Source organism: Colobus angolensis, unplaced genomic scaffold (assembly GCF_000951035.1).
Source record: "Colobus angolensis palliatus isolate OR3802 unplaced genomic scaffold, Cang.pa_1.0 Scaffold30, whole genome shotgun sequence".
Classification (NCBI taxonomy): domain Eukaryota; kingdom Metazoa; phylum Chordata; class Mammalia; order Primates; family Cercopithecidae; genus Colobus; species Colobus angolensis.
The window spans coordinates 2,999,137-3,014,862 of record NW_012116266.1 but is presented as its reverse complement, the minus strand read 5'-3'; the positions used below and the strand labels follow the sequence as shown (position 1 = coordinate 3,014,862).

General features: G+C 45.2%; 1 protein-coding gene across 5 annotated transcripts in view; it reads left to right on the top strand.

The window, feature by feature from the left end:
* Positions 1 to 15,726, top strand: part of NRP2 (neuropilin 2) — a 115,558-nt gene that overhangs the window by 29,018 nt on the left and 70,814 nt on the right. For all 5 annotated transcript variants that reach the window (XM_011949889.1, XM_011949888.1, XM_011949887.1 and 2 more), the window contains exons 3-6: positions 4,583 to 4,764; positions 10,857 to 11,087; positions 12,160 to 12,315; positions 14,235 to 14,404. In XM_011949889.1, the coding sequence (XP_011805279.1) occupies positions 4,583 to 4,764; positions 10,857 to 11,087; positions 12,160 to 12,315; positions 14,235 to 14,404 (739 nt within the window). The remainder of the gene's footprint in view (positions 1 to 4,582; positions 4,765 to 10,856; positions 11,088 to 12,159; positions 12,316 to 14,234; positions 14,405 to 15,726) is intronic.

Below are 15,726 nucleotides of genomic sequence, written 5' to 3'. Positions count from 1 at the left end.
CAGTGTGAAAGGAGGTCTTGCTTGGTTGGCAAAGGTTATGATGTCAGGACTTGGGCAGAGATGTTCTGATACGTAGACCCAAAAGAAGGGGCAGAGGATTCTTCCTCAGAAGACCTAAGTACTCTATCTTCGATACAGTAATCCCCTTCCAAGTGGTTCTGTGTGGCATCCCTAAAGCTGGATTCTGACAAGGGCCAGACATTTTGGTGTCCTGAAAGAAGGACCTCAGCTTGGTGAATCTTCCAGCACAGGCTCTGTTGACTAACCCAGCCTTTGGTGCCCTGCTGGGAAGTGTCAAGCATGGAGACAGTTATGGAAACTAGAAAGCCCTTTTTCATGTTTGCCTAGTGATGAGAGGAAGAGATGAGATTGTTGCTTTTTCATATCTCTCCCGTGGACTCTTAAAATTAACTTCACTGTCAAAATTTCCCATGGCCCAAATGTAGGTTTGGAGAGAGAAATGTAAGACTTTGAAGTTGAGAAAGAAAGTAGAGAAAGCATTCTCTAGACAAATGCTCACCATGCAGACGTCAGAATCTGTGAGGAGACAAGTAAAAAGGCACTCGGGGAACCATTTTAGAGAGAAAATAAAGAACTGGGAATAGAGATGGCTACTTCAGCTCAGGAAAAAAATAAATAAAACAATACAAGGTAGTGTTAAAGCTTTGAAAGGAATTTTTCATTTAGGAGAGATTATGAATAATGAAATGCAAACACTCTAGTTAATATGTCCGTTAGCTGGCTTATGTTGCCTTCTGGAAAACGAGTGATACGTTCTAAGAGGAGCGGCTTTTCAAGTTATCCTACTTGACTATCGTTGGGGTGAGCTCTGAGTCTATACCCCAGATTCCTTTACCAAACACTGGATATTAGACACTAGATGCAAAGCCATATTTATTCCAAAGCCAGAAATTTCCGAAGCCTCTGCCTAACTCTTCACAAATGAACCTGACAACACTGAAATTTCTAAGGAGATTTACTCCAACCGTAGCAAATCCCTCATAATAAAAAATTTCCCCAAATGAGTCAGTCACACATGAGGTAAATGAGACATTCTGCATGAAGTCAGCATGTCATTTGGAGTGTGCCCTTTATATAAAAGTCCCAGCCAGAAGACCATGTGGTTACATGGGGCTTGTCCACAGGGCAGAACCAGAACACTGGAAGTTGCGGGGATTTCAGCTGCCGAATTGTAACTCTGTGTCACTTCCCCTCAAGCAAACCTTATAGAAAAATCATCTAGTTTTTCTAAGAAGTTCAAGTAAGGCTTGTTGATTATTTGCTTCACAAAAGGATTCACCAGAGGGGTCCTTTAACTTACAAGCTCAGAGAAAAACTTTATAGTATGACTGAATTATATGAAGCTTTTTCAAAAATGCATCCCTTCTCTATATGTGTGTGTAGATGCATAAGGATGTATTTGTTGCAGGCAGCATTACAAGAAGGGATTTGGGGTGGTCTATATCCGTTGAGTAAACTGAGGCAAGCTTGTAACAGTGGCATTTGTTGGGCAGCCCTGCTTCATTGCTGATTCTGTTAATCCCCTAAATGACTCCATGGGTGATTAGGCAACCAGATAAAGCCCTCTCACTTCTGATGAACAAGCCAGTGGGATGTCAGGGCCTGTCTCTGTCCTTCCTAGAGAAATTGGCAACACAAAGACTGGAACTATCTGGCGATCCTTTAAAAAAAAGTTTAAAAAATTATTTATTGAATGTGGGTCATGTCCTGGGCACTGTTCTAGGTGTCCCAACCTACTGTGTCTCATTTATTCCTCACTCCAGTTCTGTGACATGGATGATGATGGTGATGATGATGAACTTACTTCTACATCTGCTAAATCATGAGAGCTGCATTCTTTTACAAAGAAGAAAGTAAAAATTACCCATCATCCCACCACTCATGTCTCTCGCTATTATTAATATTTTAGTAGTCTTTCAGACTTCCTCTGTATGTATATGTAAGGAAATGTATGTATACCTTTTAAAACATACTTTTAAAAAATCTCCTTTTAAAAAAGTTAACAGTATAGCATGAACATTTTTCCATTAAAAAAAAAAATTCTAGACCTGCAGATTATTGATTGTAGCAGCAGAGTATTCCATTTTATAAATATCCCAAAAGGATTCACCCTCCCTCTACAGTTGGGCTTTGAAACTATTTATGAGCAAAATATCCTCCCACTTTTTATATTTTTTCAAAATATATACACAAAGATGCATATGCATCTTTGCACAATTGTCTGATTATTTTCTTAGGAGAAATTCCTAGCAGTAGGATTGCTGGATTAAAGGCTATGTACATATTAACTTTTGTCACATTTCACCAAAATGCCTTCCAGAATGTTTGAACAGATTTCCATTCCCGCTGATACTGAACCTCTGCTTATTTGTTCCATCTCTTAAAACAAGGTCACTTCTGCTCTGTGGCTCAGCCTCCTCGCCTCTGAAATGGGTGTGAGAATACAACAAATCACAGTTCACATTTACTTAGCACACACTGAGTGCCAGACTACGGACTAACACTTCATATTGATTAGATCTTGTCATTTAAGTCTCACGTCAACCCCAGGAGAAGACTGTAATATCCCTACTTTACTCTTTTTCTCCCCATTTCTGAGGCTCAGAAAGGTTCAGTAACTTGCCTGAGGTCACCCAGCTAAAAAGTGGCCAAGCTGGGGTGCAAGCCCAGCTCTGTCTGCTTCTGGGATTGGGACTCTTGCACTCTGGGCCCTGCATTTCTTAGTCCAGATGAGTTGTCTGATTCATGAACATGGGTGGCAGAGCCCCTCAACCTTTGTGCACATTGCCAGGGCATCGCCGTGGCTCACAGGAATGTGTCTGTCTGGCAGTGCTTGCCTTAGTGTGAAGGTAGCAAGGAGGGGTTTTCTGGAAGGTTTGGGAGTTTCCCTTGAGAACAAACGAAGCATCTTTTTACTTTTGTTTTGGAAATGAGGAAGCATGTTTTCAAAGTCAGCACCATCTCCCACACTGAAACCACAGACCTAAACAGATTCCCCCAAACTCACGGCCTTCTCAATCTGTGACCATGTCTCCATTTCTTCCCAGGGGGTGAAACTGCCGTTTTGACTTCTCCAGACTCTAAGGAGCTTCAGCAGTTCTTTTTTGACTGTGGGAGTCCAGCCCTGTGGGGTCTAAGAATGAATTAATCCTGGTCCACTCCTGCTTAGACTTCCTTTACAGGTCTATTATTTGAGTGGCTAAGTAACATAGCTCCTGGGGGCTGAAGTGAGGCCTCAGGCTTCCCCAGCTCACACCAGCCACTCCTGCAGGGAGCCGGCAACCCCAGATCCTTGTATGTGACAGGAACCATTGGCAGGCACATCCCAGAGAAGGGTGCATTCCCAGCCCTCTCTTTACCCGCAAGGAAGAGATTTCTTAAGTGTTGCTTCAACAGGTTGATGCAAAATAAATAAACAGAAAGGGAGGGAGAGGGAGATGGATGGTTTTCAGTAAATAATGGTGCAGCGGCCAGCAGTTGGAAGAGAGCTGGTGGGCAGGAAGTTTCCCACCTAAGCAGTTGTGACAGGAGTATTAACTGGGAGCCCAGAAAGCAAGCACAAACGCAGCACAGTGAGGACTGCCAGAGCACATACCGGGGCTGGAAAATGTGTGTCTGTCAAGATAAAATGGTGCATTATGTTTGCACCTTCCCATGAACCGAGCCAAGGGTGTCTTTGAGGTGCCTTCTTCCCAGCCCTGGCCAGTTTGACTCTGCTTCAAATGAGCACAGGCCTCTGCTTCAGGAGGGCAGCCTGCCCTGCCTCTCGCTGAGGCTAATAGTTGTGTGCACGTAGCCGGTGGGCCCCTGGAGACTCACCCCTGCTTTTGGAGAAAGGTTTTTATTGCCTTATCTAATATGAGGCTGATTCCTTTTAAGAACACATGTTGACTAGACACTGCTGATGTGAACCTCGCAGAGTCATCTTAGGGAGGGCGGTGGCCCAGGGTGGGGAGTCTTTGTCACTAACAATTAAAGAAGGGATGGCCCAGGGGAAAATTGAAACAGGGGGCTGGAGGGAGATGGGAAAATAAGCAAATGTCTCCGAAACATCCCCCGTGTGTCTGGCACAGTGCCTAGCCCCTTACGTCTATATTTTTTCATTCCATCTTCTCCCCAGCCTTGTGGAGTAGATATATTTACCCTCATCTTACAGATGAAGAAATTGATGCTCAAAGGGGTTCAGCAGCTTGCAATGTCACAGAGCTAAGAAGGAGAGACTAAGATTCTGAGAGAGCATAATGGAAATAAAAATGGTGCTATTGAAGGAAGAAAAAAATGTGTTTTGTGATATTTGATAGAATGATGCTCCTGCTTTTACGTGGGCAAAAGATAAGGCCTTCCAGTCATGTGTTTATTCACTCTGTGGCTTTCACAAAGCACAACAACTTGCAGTATCTCTGTTTGCCAGTCTGTGCAAGCAGACATAAGTGCCCTTCGCTTATCCATCTGAAACACCTGAACGTCTCCAAATGAACAGAGAGACATGAGTGGGAGCGACACAGCGGTCCTTCTCATGTCCTTCGAATGATCTTTTCTTGTCTGTGCCATCCCCACCCAGGTATGACTTTATCGAGATTCGGGATGGGGACAGTGAATCCGCAGACCTCCTGGGCAAACACTGTGGGAACATCGCCCCGCCCACCATCATCTCCTCGGGCTCCATGCTCTACATCAAGTTCACCTCCGACTACGCCCGGCAGGGGGCAGGCTTCTCTCTGCGCTACGAGATCTTCAAGACAGGTCAGTGTGGTCACACGTAGGGGCCGGGAGATGGGCGTTTTAGAGAAGAAGGAGGGACAGCACCCAGTGGGCTGAGGCACTGGGTAAGGGTGACAGTGTCATCCAGCTTGAGCACGGTGAGCGGTTCAAGGTGAACCCAGAGACATCCCGAGAAGAAGAACCAGCTCAGGTTATCCACTAGCTTAAGGGGGCACACTGCAGAATGCGGGGGCAAAGCAGCCATTGTTTATGGTATTAGACAAATATAAAAACACTTCTTGAAAGAATCTGATTTTTGTATGCTTTTTAAAATCAAAATAGTCTTCATGGGAAAAAGCAAAACTCTGATGACTTTCTCACAATTACTTCATGGTCTAATGTCTTCATTTGGAACTATACGGGACTGAGGACATAATCTTTTCATTGGTTGGAGTCTCTGTAAAGATCTTGCCATGACCTCCCAAATGGGGTCACACCATAGCTTTTAAATTAAAATAAGACTTAAAGCAGGCCACCCCATTTCTCCGAGCCGAAGCCATCCCTTGGTAGTCCATGTTACCACCTCTGTCCATGGAACCCCTACTCTCTAAATGCCAATGAACTTGACTCCCTGAAAAGCAATCAAAAAATAGCAGAAAAAGAGTCAGAGGGCACTGCACTTACTTTAAGTTGACTGCTTGATTTCCATCAGGTCCCCCTTAGATTACTTTAGGGCCTGAGACTATGGGCCAGTGCTCATTTCCAAAACTAAATGCAGCAGACTTTTATTCACAAGACCCCACTTCATCAGCTACACTCACACTCTCCCGGTGGTGTGTCCTCTTCTGTGATGTGTGGAGCTTGTTATCTTGAGGCTAAGGGAAGCATGTCCTCCAGTCCTTCCCACCCACCGCCCACTCCCCTCCTCAGAGGCTCCCCTTCCATCTATGTGTGTGTCTCCCCTCTCCCCCTAGCAGCCCAAGTTTTACAACTCGTGGATGGAGTCTGGTTCAAGGGGAGGCTGTCAGCCTTGTCATCAAGAGGCCCAAGACTGGCGCCTGTTGAGTTCAGTGTGAGGGGAACTATTCATATATATTTTCTTTTTCACTAAACAGTTCTTGAAAGGAAGTGGTAGCTGCTGAAAGCACTTTTTATATCCACTCTGTCTAAATATTTGTCAGATTTGTCTGCCCGAGAACAAGAACGTGGAATCAAATGAAGGGGTGGGGCCAAGGGGACCGTGTCGTGCAAGAGTGGCAGCCCAGGCTGCTGCAGGGCACAGGTCCCAAGAAAGTCTGTCTGCCTTGGGTTTTCATGCTCCTGACTGTGATGAAGTCACAGGGGCTGACAATCTGTGTGTCCAGTGGCTCAAGCTGTTGTGAAGTCCATGAGTAGCTTAATCCATGTTCCCCTGAGTCTTGCGCAAAATTCAGATCAATGCCACCAGCACCAGTGGAATATCCTCTGCTGCCAAGCAGTGGGTAGAATAAAATAGAAAGAAACAAAAGAGGGTGCTTGCTCTCTTCGGGTTGGAGAGGCAGGTGTGCAAACCCTTTGCACGTGACAGACTCGCAGGCAATGTTATTGGATGAGTATGTATGTAAATTGAAATGAAAACTATGATATGAGACAGAATGAATAAGTACAAAGTAAAGGTACAATTGACATGTGGTGGTTATGAAAATGGGGGAGCAGCGAGTGGCTTAGCAATTGAGGGGCTCCAGAGAATCTATTCAGTAGCAAGGTCCCTAGTGCTAATGCTGCCACTTGGCTGCACTGTGCTGGCCATGAAAGGAAAACAGCTCCAAGCAAGATCTTCCAGGAAGATGGCCAAGGGAAGTCAGAACAAGGGTGAGCAGGGCCATGAAAGCTCAGCCTTGGTCTCACACCACCCAACTTAGTATTTCACAAGGCATCATGCTACATTCTCCAGAAAGCCATGGGAAAAGTCAATGTTCACTCTATCCATCACGCAAATTTGAAAGGAGGATATTAAAAGATAAAACATGTAAGAGGGTGTCATAATTCAACATTGCTGTCTTGAGGACATGCTGAAGCAGGATTTCAAATGAAGCAACAAGTCTGTGAACCACCTAGCAACAATGGTGCCAGCCAAGGGATGGCTTCGGCTTGGAGAAATGGGGTTTCCTGCTTTAAGGATTGGGGTTGCCTAGTGAAGAGATGATTGTGAGAGAAAGCCCAGCCAACAACAACCACACTCCCGGCAATGTGAGAGAGCAGATGAGAGCCTAGTAGACTCCTCAGGGCCACTTGTACCTGCCATCATACCCACCTGCTGCTGGAAGAGCAACTCTCCACATGAAAGTCAATCTTACATATGCCAGGCTCGGTGGCTCATGCCTGTAATCCCAGCCCTTTGGGAGGTTGTGGCAGGCAGATCACCTGAGGTCAGGAGTTTGAGACCAGCCTGGCCAACATGGCGAAATCCTGTCTCTACTAAAACTACAAAACTTAGCCGGGCGTGGTGGCATGTACCTGCAATCCCAGCTACTTGGGAGGCTGAGGCAGGAGAATCGCTTGAACCCGGGAGGTGGAGGTGGCAGTGAGCAGAGATCATGCCATTGCACTCCAGCCTGGATGACAAGAGCGAAATTCCATCTCAAAAAAAAAAAAAAAAAAAAAAGTCTACCTTATATAAAGTACAGAAATGTGCAAGGGAGCAAAATTCAAAACAGAGAAGTTTAGAAAAATGAGCATTCATGCAGGTGCCATGTCCTATACCCACATTTCCATTGTTGGAGTCAGGAGAGAAAATATACAAAGTTTACGTCATCCACAGAACATGAAAGAAATGGGTGGACATGCTGAAGAAATCCAAACAAACACAGCTATGTTTGCTAGTCGGATTCATAGAGAGGAAGAAGCGGGGAAAACTGTAAACACAGATATGCAAATAGCCATACTGAGGGCTCTAGAAGCCTTCAGTGGTACATTATCCTGGTGAGCCTCTGCTGCAGGACCCACGGTGTGAGTGCTGACCAGGGCATGTGGCTGGCGTGGAAGGTTCATGTTTGCCCTAAGTGAAGTGGTTTATAAAAGATTCTGTATGTTACCAGACTGTCTACATTTAAAAGGGTAAGTCAGAACAACTCATAAATTTAAAAGATCTCAAATCAAGATATCGTGAGAACAGAAAAAAAGGAATTTTTAAACGTAAAATGTCATGTTGAAAACAAAATCAGTGGAAAATGTATGTGTGTGTTTGATTTTTTCCAGAAGCCCCTTTAACCATAAGTTCAAGATCAGGTTTTCTTTCCTGTTTGCTCATGACACTTCAGAAACTGACATTTCTGGGGTCATTCACAGAGGTAGAGAAAACCCGGAGGGCCTACTGCCTCCACTTCCTGAATTCAGGAACTGAATGCACCTTCTGCGGAAAAGGCAAACTCAGCTTCCGGTAAATCCACTGTGTTTTAAATGTCTTGATACCTGTAGATTCTTCTACTTGCAGAGTTATTGTAAAATTCACAGTGGAAAAACGGAGTGGGCATTTTTCATAGCAGTCCTTTCCTATGAAATCATTCACTGCAACCCAAATCCCCCAGCTTCTGTGGACAATCTTAGCCTTGAGTGGGCTTGAGTATTTGTTGACTCGAGTTCTTCGTTTAACCTTTAAACCTTCTAAGACATCTCAGAAAAGGATCTTGGATAAGGCAGATGTCTGCAAGAGCCAGCTTCTGTCTCCTTTTCTGAGATCTCTTCTTGGCATCTGCTATTCAACTGCTTTTGTGATGCTGCAAACAGTGAGATGGTACGATTAGAGATGAATGCATGATGTTAATAGACAGATTTGATTTTTCTGCATAAAAACAGATAAAACTGGACAAAAGTTTTCCCACTGCCTTCAAAATGAGTCAAAGGATATACCCATTTATAGCCATATATCAGAAATGCTTTTTTTTTTTTTTTGCCTTAAGTACCTAAGGTTGAAGTTGCTTTTCAGACAAATGCAGGAACTCAAGACCCTGAGAACAATGGATACTTTCAAATTTCACATTCTCCAGGTCTCTCTTAGACTCAGTAGATGTCCATCATGGAAGCACTTGTGCCCCACTTATGACAGGAACCAAAGAAAGATTCCACCAGAAAATTCCCCACTCCCAGAGGGGTGGAGATTCCCCTTGCCTTCTAAGGGAATAACAATAGAGCAAGCTCTAAGAGGGCACGTCAGGATGCTCTTTCTAGCTCTCAAGCAAGAAGTGAATAGAGAGTTAATTTCCTTCAACCATGTGTGAGGCTCAGCTGAGTGGCCCGCATGAGGAATGCTGCACAGCAGCCATAAACTCTAACCTTTTCAAAATTCCTCTTGGCCCCCTGAAGACCCGCCAGCTGGCTTGGCTTTGCTGAATTGCCTCATCCCAGGCCATTGAGGAGGCCCTCAGGAGTCTGAAGCCCAATCATAAACAAAGCTGGGGGAGGCGGCCCCAGCTCATCCCGCCAGGACTAGCTGCCCATTGAAAACTCTGGGCCTGCCCTGCTGCTGCCATGCATATGAATGATGGGGTGCAGAGCCTCTGAGATTTGCTGCTTAGAGCCTCCACAGAACACATGCAAAGGTTAGCCCTTGCTCTCGTGTGTTCCTAGTCCCTACCCTGCCAAGGCACAGCACAAGGTAGAAAGTAGGAAGTGATGGATGGATAGAGAGGAGATACTGGAATTTTCTGTCTGGTGCTGAAGAAAGTTGCAACTCCTCCATCCCCACTTATTTGCATGGCACTTCTTCCAAATCAGACGTTTGCCTCTTTCCAGAAAGCTGTCATCAATAAAGAGACTCAACGAGAGGCCTCCTACAGGAGCCGAGGATAAAGACATCGCCGCAGGCTAAGATCAGTGTATTGACATCACCTAGTTATATTTGAGTGTGAGCCCCAGAGGACACTTCCTGCCAGTAAACACCTAGTTTATCAAGTATTTCTGGTGGGTTTTTTTTTTAATGCTTAAGAGTGTCTATTATCCTCCTCAAAAATCCTGCTTCCTTTTCTTCTTTTAAAATCTGAACATAATGAGTGAAATCAATTCTAATTGTCCAGTATTTCCATTCGTTGCATGAATGTGCACGAGCTCGTGCTCTGTGGGTCCATAGGTCTGGGTTGCAGTGCTCCTGGGACCTGTCTGTGGTGCTGCCCTGGCAAATGGTGGCTGGATTAAAGCACAACAAGGACCCTTTTAATATGACTCCACCTAGAGGCATTCAGAGATAGGGTGGCTGCAATCCTCTCACGAGCTCCTGTTCCTGTTCCTGCTGCCATCCAAGTTTGCACCAGGATGCGAATGTGTGCCGCATTTAATCAGGATGCCTCCATGCGTCCCAAGAAAGCAGGCACAAGAGCTCAGGAGAGAAACAAGACCATCCATACCACAAAGGAGCCAGAAGCCTTCCAAATGTCAATGCACTGCTGCATTTTTCCAAACTTGTTGCCGGAGCGGCCTTTAACATCCCCAACGGCCTGCTGTGATCCACCAGCTAAAAACATCGATTGTTAATTGTCTGACCACTACAGAGCAGCTCGTTTTAATATAGTCATGACATGAATGAGACCCAAGCTCCCCTTTGCCCCTCCCCTGAGGCACCTTGGATCTTGGAGGGATAAGGGGGCACTTCGTTGGCTGTGGTACAATAGGGGCTAGTGTTGAGGTCAGCAATAAATAAGGGGTAACATTGTTTTCCCTGCTGGCAATCAGCAAGCCTTCCTTAAGGATTGAAATAACTTACATTTCTGAAGTGAGCAGCTGAGTAACTGAGAAAGAAGACTCTGTTCCTTTTCAAGAGAATCCCTCTCTCTCTCTCTTTCTCTATCTCTTTCTCTCTCTCTCTCTCTCTCTCACACACACACACACACACACACACACACACACACACTTCTCTCTACCCCTACCCAATTCCTCAATTGCTGCTCTCATTCTGATACGTAGAGCAAGCCAGCTGTGCCTCCCTAATTTATGAGGGCTTGAAATGTGCATGTGAAGAGCATGTTGCTTCAAGGGCCACTCCAGTGGCAACAAAAACCTCAAGAGTAGGGGGATTTGGGCCCAAACATTTAAATAACCCACGTAACAGAGGCCGCGAAGAAAGGCATCTTCTTCTTAGTGCTACAGTTGTCTTTTACATACAGGCTCTGAAGATTGCTCAAAAAACTTCACAAGCCCCAATGGGACCATCGAATCCCCTGGGTTTCCTGAGAAGTATCCACACAACTTGGACTGCACCTTTACCATCCTGGCCAAACCCAAGATGGAGATCGTCCTGCAGTTCCTGATCTTTGACCTGGAGCATGACCCTTTGCAGGTGGGAGAAGGGGACTGCAAGTACGACTGGCTGGACATCTGGGATGGCATTCCACATGGTGAGTGATGTCATGAGGCATTCTTCAGTAGCTTGGCCTTTGCCTGTTAATTGCTTTAGTGATGATAAAGAGGAAGAACAAAGACTTCAAAGCTCCTATGAGTTCTTATATGACCCATGGTGACTTTCTCTTCTTCCCCTTCACTAAGGATAGCTTGAGAGAAATTACAGGAAGGCTGTCTACTTTCTTGGAAATATTTCTTTAGAAAAGGATAGGAGACTAAGTAGACACTTGGAAAGGATGAGAAAACTTATAGGTAGTGTTCATTTCTACCCCAAATTGTCAGGATAGAAGGTGGCTTGATGGCTAACCCCTGTGACCAAACAGAAGGACTCCGAGCCAGACTGGCCGGGCTTAACTCCTGGCTCTGCTACTCACCAGCTGTGCAACCTTAGACAGATTACTTACCCTATCTGTGTCAAGTTAGCTGCTATCGTCATCATTATTATTACTATAATTTTAAAATTATTATTAATATAGTCATAAATATTGAAAAGGTACATCACCCAAGGCTGAGAGCCACTAGTACTTCACAGGCGAAGACCAACGTAGATCCTGGGTCTAATCAGTACTGGAAAGGAACAAATCTTTCACTTTTGTAGTCATTCTAAGTATCTTCTAATATAAAGGAGACATGATGACTAAGCAAGAAGAGCAATTTCATTTCCTGGGTAAAGCACAAGACTTAGTCAGAAAACTTGGGTTGGAGGCCCAGCTCTGCTATTTCCTAGCAGTATGAATAAGGAAATCACATGCACTCTCCAAACTTCAGTTTCTTCCTCTGTAGAACAGACATTGTAATGATGCCTTTCCAGCTCATCTTCCAGGCCACTGAGAACAGAATGAAGCCAGTGAAAGCGGCCTGTACCTTTTTGGTGAAAAAGTGAAAGTGCTTTTTAATGTGCAAGAAAAATATTAGCCATTGTTCTTGAAACATATCTTTGGTTTTTATGGCAAGGTGTACAAAGTGATGCTTCACTGAATAAAATGCAGTGAGGGGAAGGGAAAACAGAGTGGAAACCAAGTTTGACATTTTGATTTCCACTGACTTCTCTTTGTCTTGAATGTCCAGTTGGCCCCCTGATTGGCAAGTACTGTGGGACCAAAACACCCTCTGAACTTCGTTCATCGACGGGGATCCTCTCCCTGACCTTTCACACGGACATGGCGGTGGCCAAGGATGGCTTCTCTGCGCGTTACTACCTGGTCCACCAAGAGCCGCTAGAGAGTGAGTTGGCCGATTGGGAACCTCTGTCCTGTCCTTCCATCAGGGCTGTGAGGGTGTACAGGTGAAGGGAGGCTAGCTCTATGAGAGAGAAGATGGGAACTCTATGGAATTTATGGTGGCATCTGAGTTTAGAGGCACCCACATCCTCTTGCCAGGAAGAGGTTGATGAGAAAAGAACACATGTCAGTCTGGGTGCTTATTTCTTTAAATATATATATATGGAACAAGAATTAGTTATTTTCAGGGAAAGTCATGGCACCATCTCATACCTCAGTTTCCTCATCTATGAATGAAAGAGAGGTTAGTTAGGATGCTCTATACAGGGTCCCTCCTGTGCTAACATTTTTTTAGTCTGTGGCCATTTTTTTCCCCTCTCAAAATCTTTAAACGTCTCTTTCTCTGTATTTTTTTGACGTTAACCATCTCTGGGCCTGGGTAATGTTTTCCTGACTAGATTGGTACAACTGCTTAGACTTGGACTTCACACATCCACCAAAGATAGTTTGTGGAGCTTTTACTATGTGCCAGGCACCAAGCAAGGAATTAAAAACTGTCACTCTGACCCCAGCTGCTGTGGGTCTTGCGGTCCCTCAGCACTGAGCAACATCTTCAAATCAGCTGCTCTTGGACATGGGTTTCAAATGTGCTGCCATTTCTACTTAAAAACCCAAACGATAACTTTTTTTTTTTTTTTTTGAGACAGAGTCTGTCTCTCTTGCCCAGGCTGGAGTGCAGTGGCTCGATCTCAGCTCACTGCAACCTCCACCTCCCGGTTTAAATGATTCTCGTGTCTCAGCCTCCCAAGTAGCTGAAACTACAGGCATGTGCCACCATGCCCAGCTAATTTTTGTATTTTTAGCAGAGGTGGGGTTTTGCCATGTTGGCCAGCCTGGTCTTGAACTCCTGGCCTCAAGTGCTCTGCCTGCCTCCGCCTCCTCAAATGCTGGGATTATAGGTGTGAGCCACCATGCCCAGCCCCAAATAAGTTTCAAGGCTAAAGAAGCACTTTTAAGAATGCTTCAAGCTGTGGAAATCCTGCCCTGTTTGCAGACAACTCACCATATATATAACTACAGACATAGCAGCCTGGCCTGCAGGAAGATTGCTGGGTTTTGCATTTGTTTTTTCATCAAAGAGCCTCTGAAGATTGAATGACAAAGAAACAGTATGGCAAATTGCACCAGGTCCCGTGAATGGCCAGTGCAGTCACAGAGTAAAGAATAGGCTGATACCTGATAAGGATTGCTGGCCCATCTTAGACACATGCACACACCCATATCGATCAGTGTTCATGGCATTCATGGAAGGACAGCAATGCAACTGACAGCACAAGGCCAGAATAAGTGACTGCTGGGTCTATTTGTCCAGACAGGTGGTGCAGGGGAATAGAGAGTGACATGCATGTGCTCATGGAGAGATTTCCCAAAGACAAGTATTCATGCTTTGTAATGTCTGTCTTCTGTGCCAGAACTCACAAGACAGTTGAGTGAAAAAAGAAAGAAGCAAAAGTGCCTCCTGGGTGTTTATTTATAAAGCAGGCTTTCCACGATGTATGAGCTCACCCAAATCGCCACAAGTCTATCTCACATTTACCTGTATTGCAGTAATGGTGCATCTGGCATCTGTAGCCTGCAGCACTAACAGTTTTTGTGCTTTAGATTGTATTTTTAATTTGTATGATGATTCTACTATTTATCCATAGCCTGATTTCTTTTAGGTCTCATTTAGTTTCTTTCAGACCCAGAGGGGTTGTCAAGCTCCATGACTTGGTGTAGTTGTTTTTAAAACATGAGCATATAATTAGGGTCTGTTAAATGAGGAAATGCCTGCAAGGACTTGTGCCTAGAAGGGAAGCAACATTTGGGGGACCCCGGGGTATGAGGTTGGAAGGCCTAACTCTGCATTTGACCTTTCCCCAGACTTTCAGTGCAATGTCCCTCTGGGCATGGAGTCTGGCCGGATTGCTAATGAACAGATCAGTGCCTCATCTACCTACTCTGATGGGAGGTGGACCCCTCAACAAAGCCGGCTCCATGGTGATGACAATGGCTGGACCCCCAACTTGGATTCCAACAAGGAGTATCTCCAGGTACTTGTGCAGAGGATATGCAGAGTGCGTATGTATTGCTGGAGTAGGAGGGTAGCTCCTCAAATACAGTGGACAGAGGACACAAAGAAAATAAACACAGCATACATGAGAACTCCACTGATTCATTCATCCAAACAGATGTGTATGCCACGCACTGGGTTACATGCTGGCATACACTGATCAGAGGGAGCCTGCCCCTGCCCTTGTGGAGATTACTGAGCCTGGGAGGAGTTGTTTGGCCAGGATGCTGTTTGCCCTATCACTATAGATATTCAAGGAACATTCTATAAGCTGTTTTGAATCTTCCTCATTCTTGGCACAGGGAGGCATCAGGGACATGGGGGGCATTCTCCTAAGGGCAGGTTTGTTGAGGTGCTGACTGCGCATGACAGCTTCTCATGATCTTTGCTATTTGGAGACAGCCCTGCCAGGAAGGTTTTGCACAGAGCTATCAGAAGAACACATGGGAAAATGTCACTACCAGGAACGGAACTCAAGGCGTCCAGATGCTCAGCAGCATCTCTTCAGACCATTGTTTGCTTTATTCTGAATAAAACTTGCAGCTCATGTTGAGTAATCTTCCCGCACTGCACACTGCTCCAGTTCTCATCCCCTGGGAAGAAGTAAACAGGGGAAAAGCAAGCTACTAGTTCCACACCAGAGCAGTGACTGCTTTTATGACACATGTAAGACAGCCTTGTGACCCACTGACAAGCCTGTCCTAGCTCTGATGCGACACGGTGACCTCTGCTCTAAGAAGGATATTGCAAAGCAGACAACAGGAAAGGGAGAAAGACCACTCAGAAACTCCAGGGAGTCCACAGAGGTTCTAACAGCAAGCCCTGGGGCCATTTGTCATTGTCTCTCCTCTCTACCTCTCCAAAAATCCATCTCCTCTCAGCCTGCAAAGCTTCCAGAAAGTTCTTTATAACTGGCATCCCCTATCTTTGACCTTAATCTTATACTTTCTCCTACTGCCATCCACCTGTTTCTCATATGTGTAGATGGCACTGTGTACTTATTTGAATGTTTAGTAATGCTGAGCACATTGTAGGTCACCAATAAGTGCTTACTGAGTTGAATTTAGCCAGTGTGTGCTAGCTACATTTTGGTCACATGGAAACTGCCACTCAGAAACACCATGGCCAGCAAAGGAATGACATCCAGCAATTTCCAAATGGGTTTGGCATTGTGAGAGGGGAAGTACCTTAAAATGTTGGCCGTCCTCCTCATAGAGCAAAAGGTCAGGCCTTGGTGCATAAGCCTAATTGCTTGGGCAGACTCTACATGCCCTTTGACCCCTTAGTGACCTGAGCAACTAA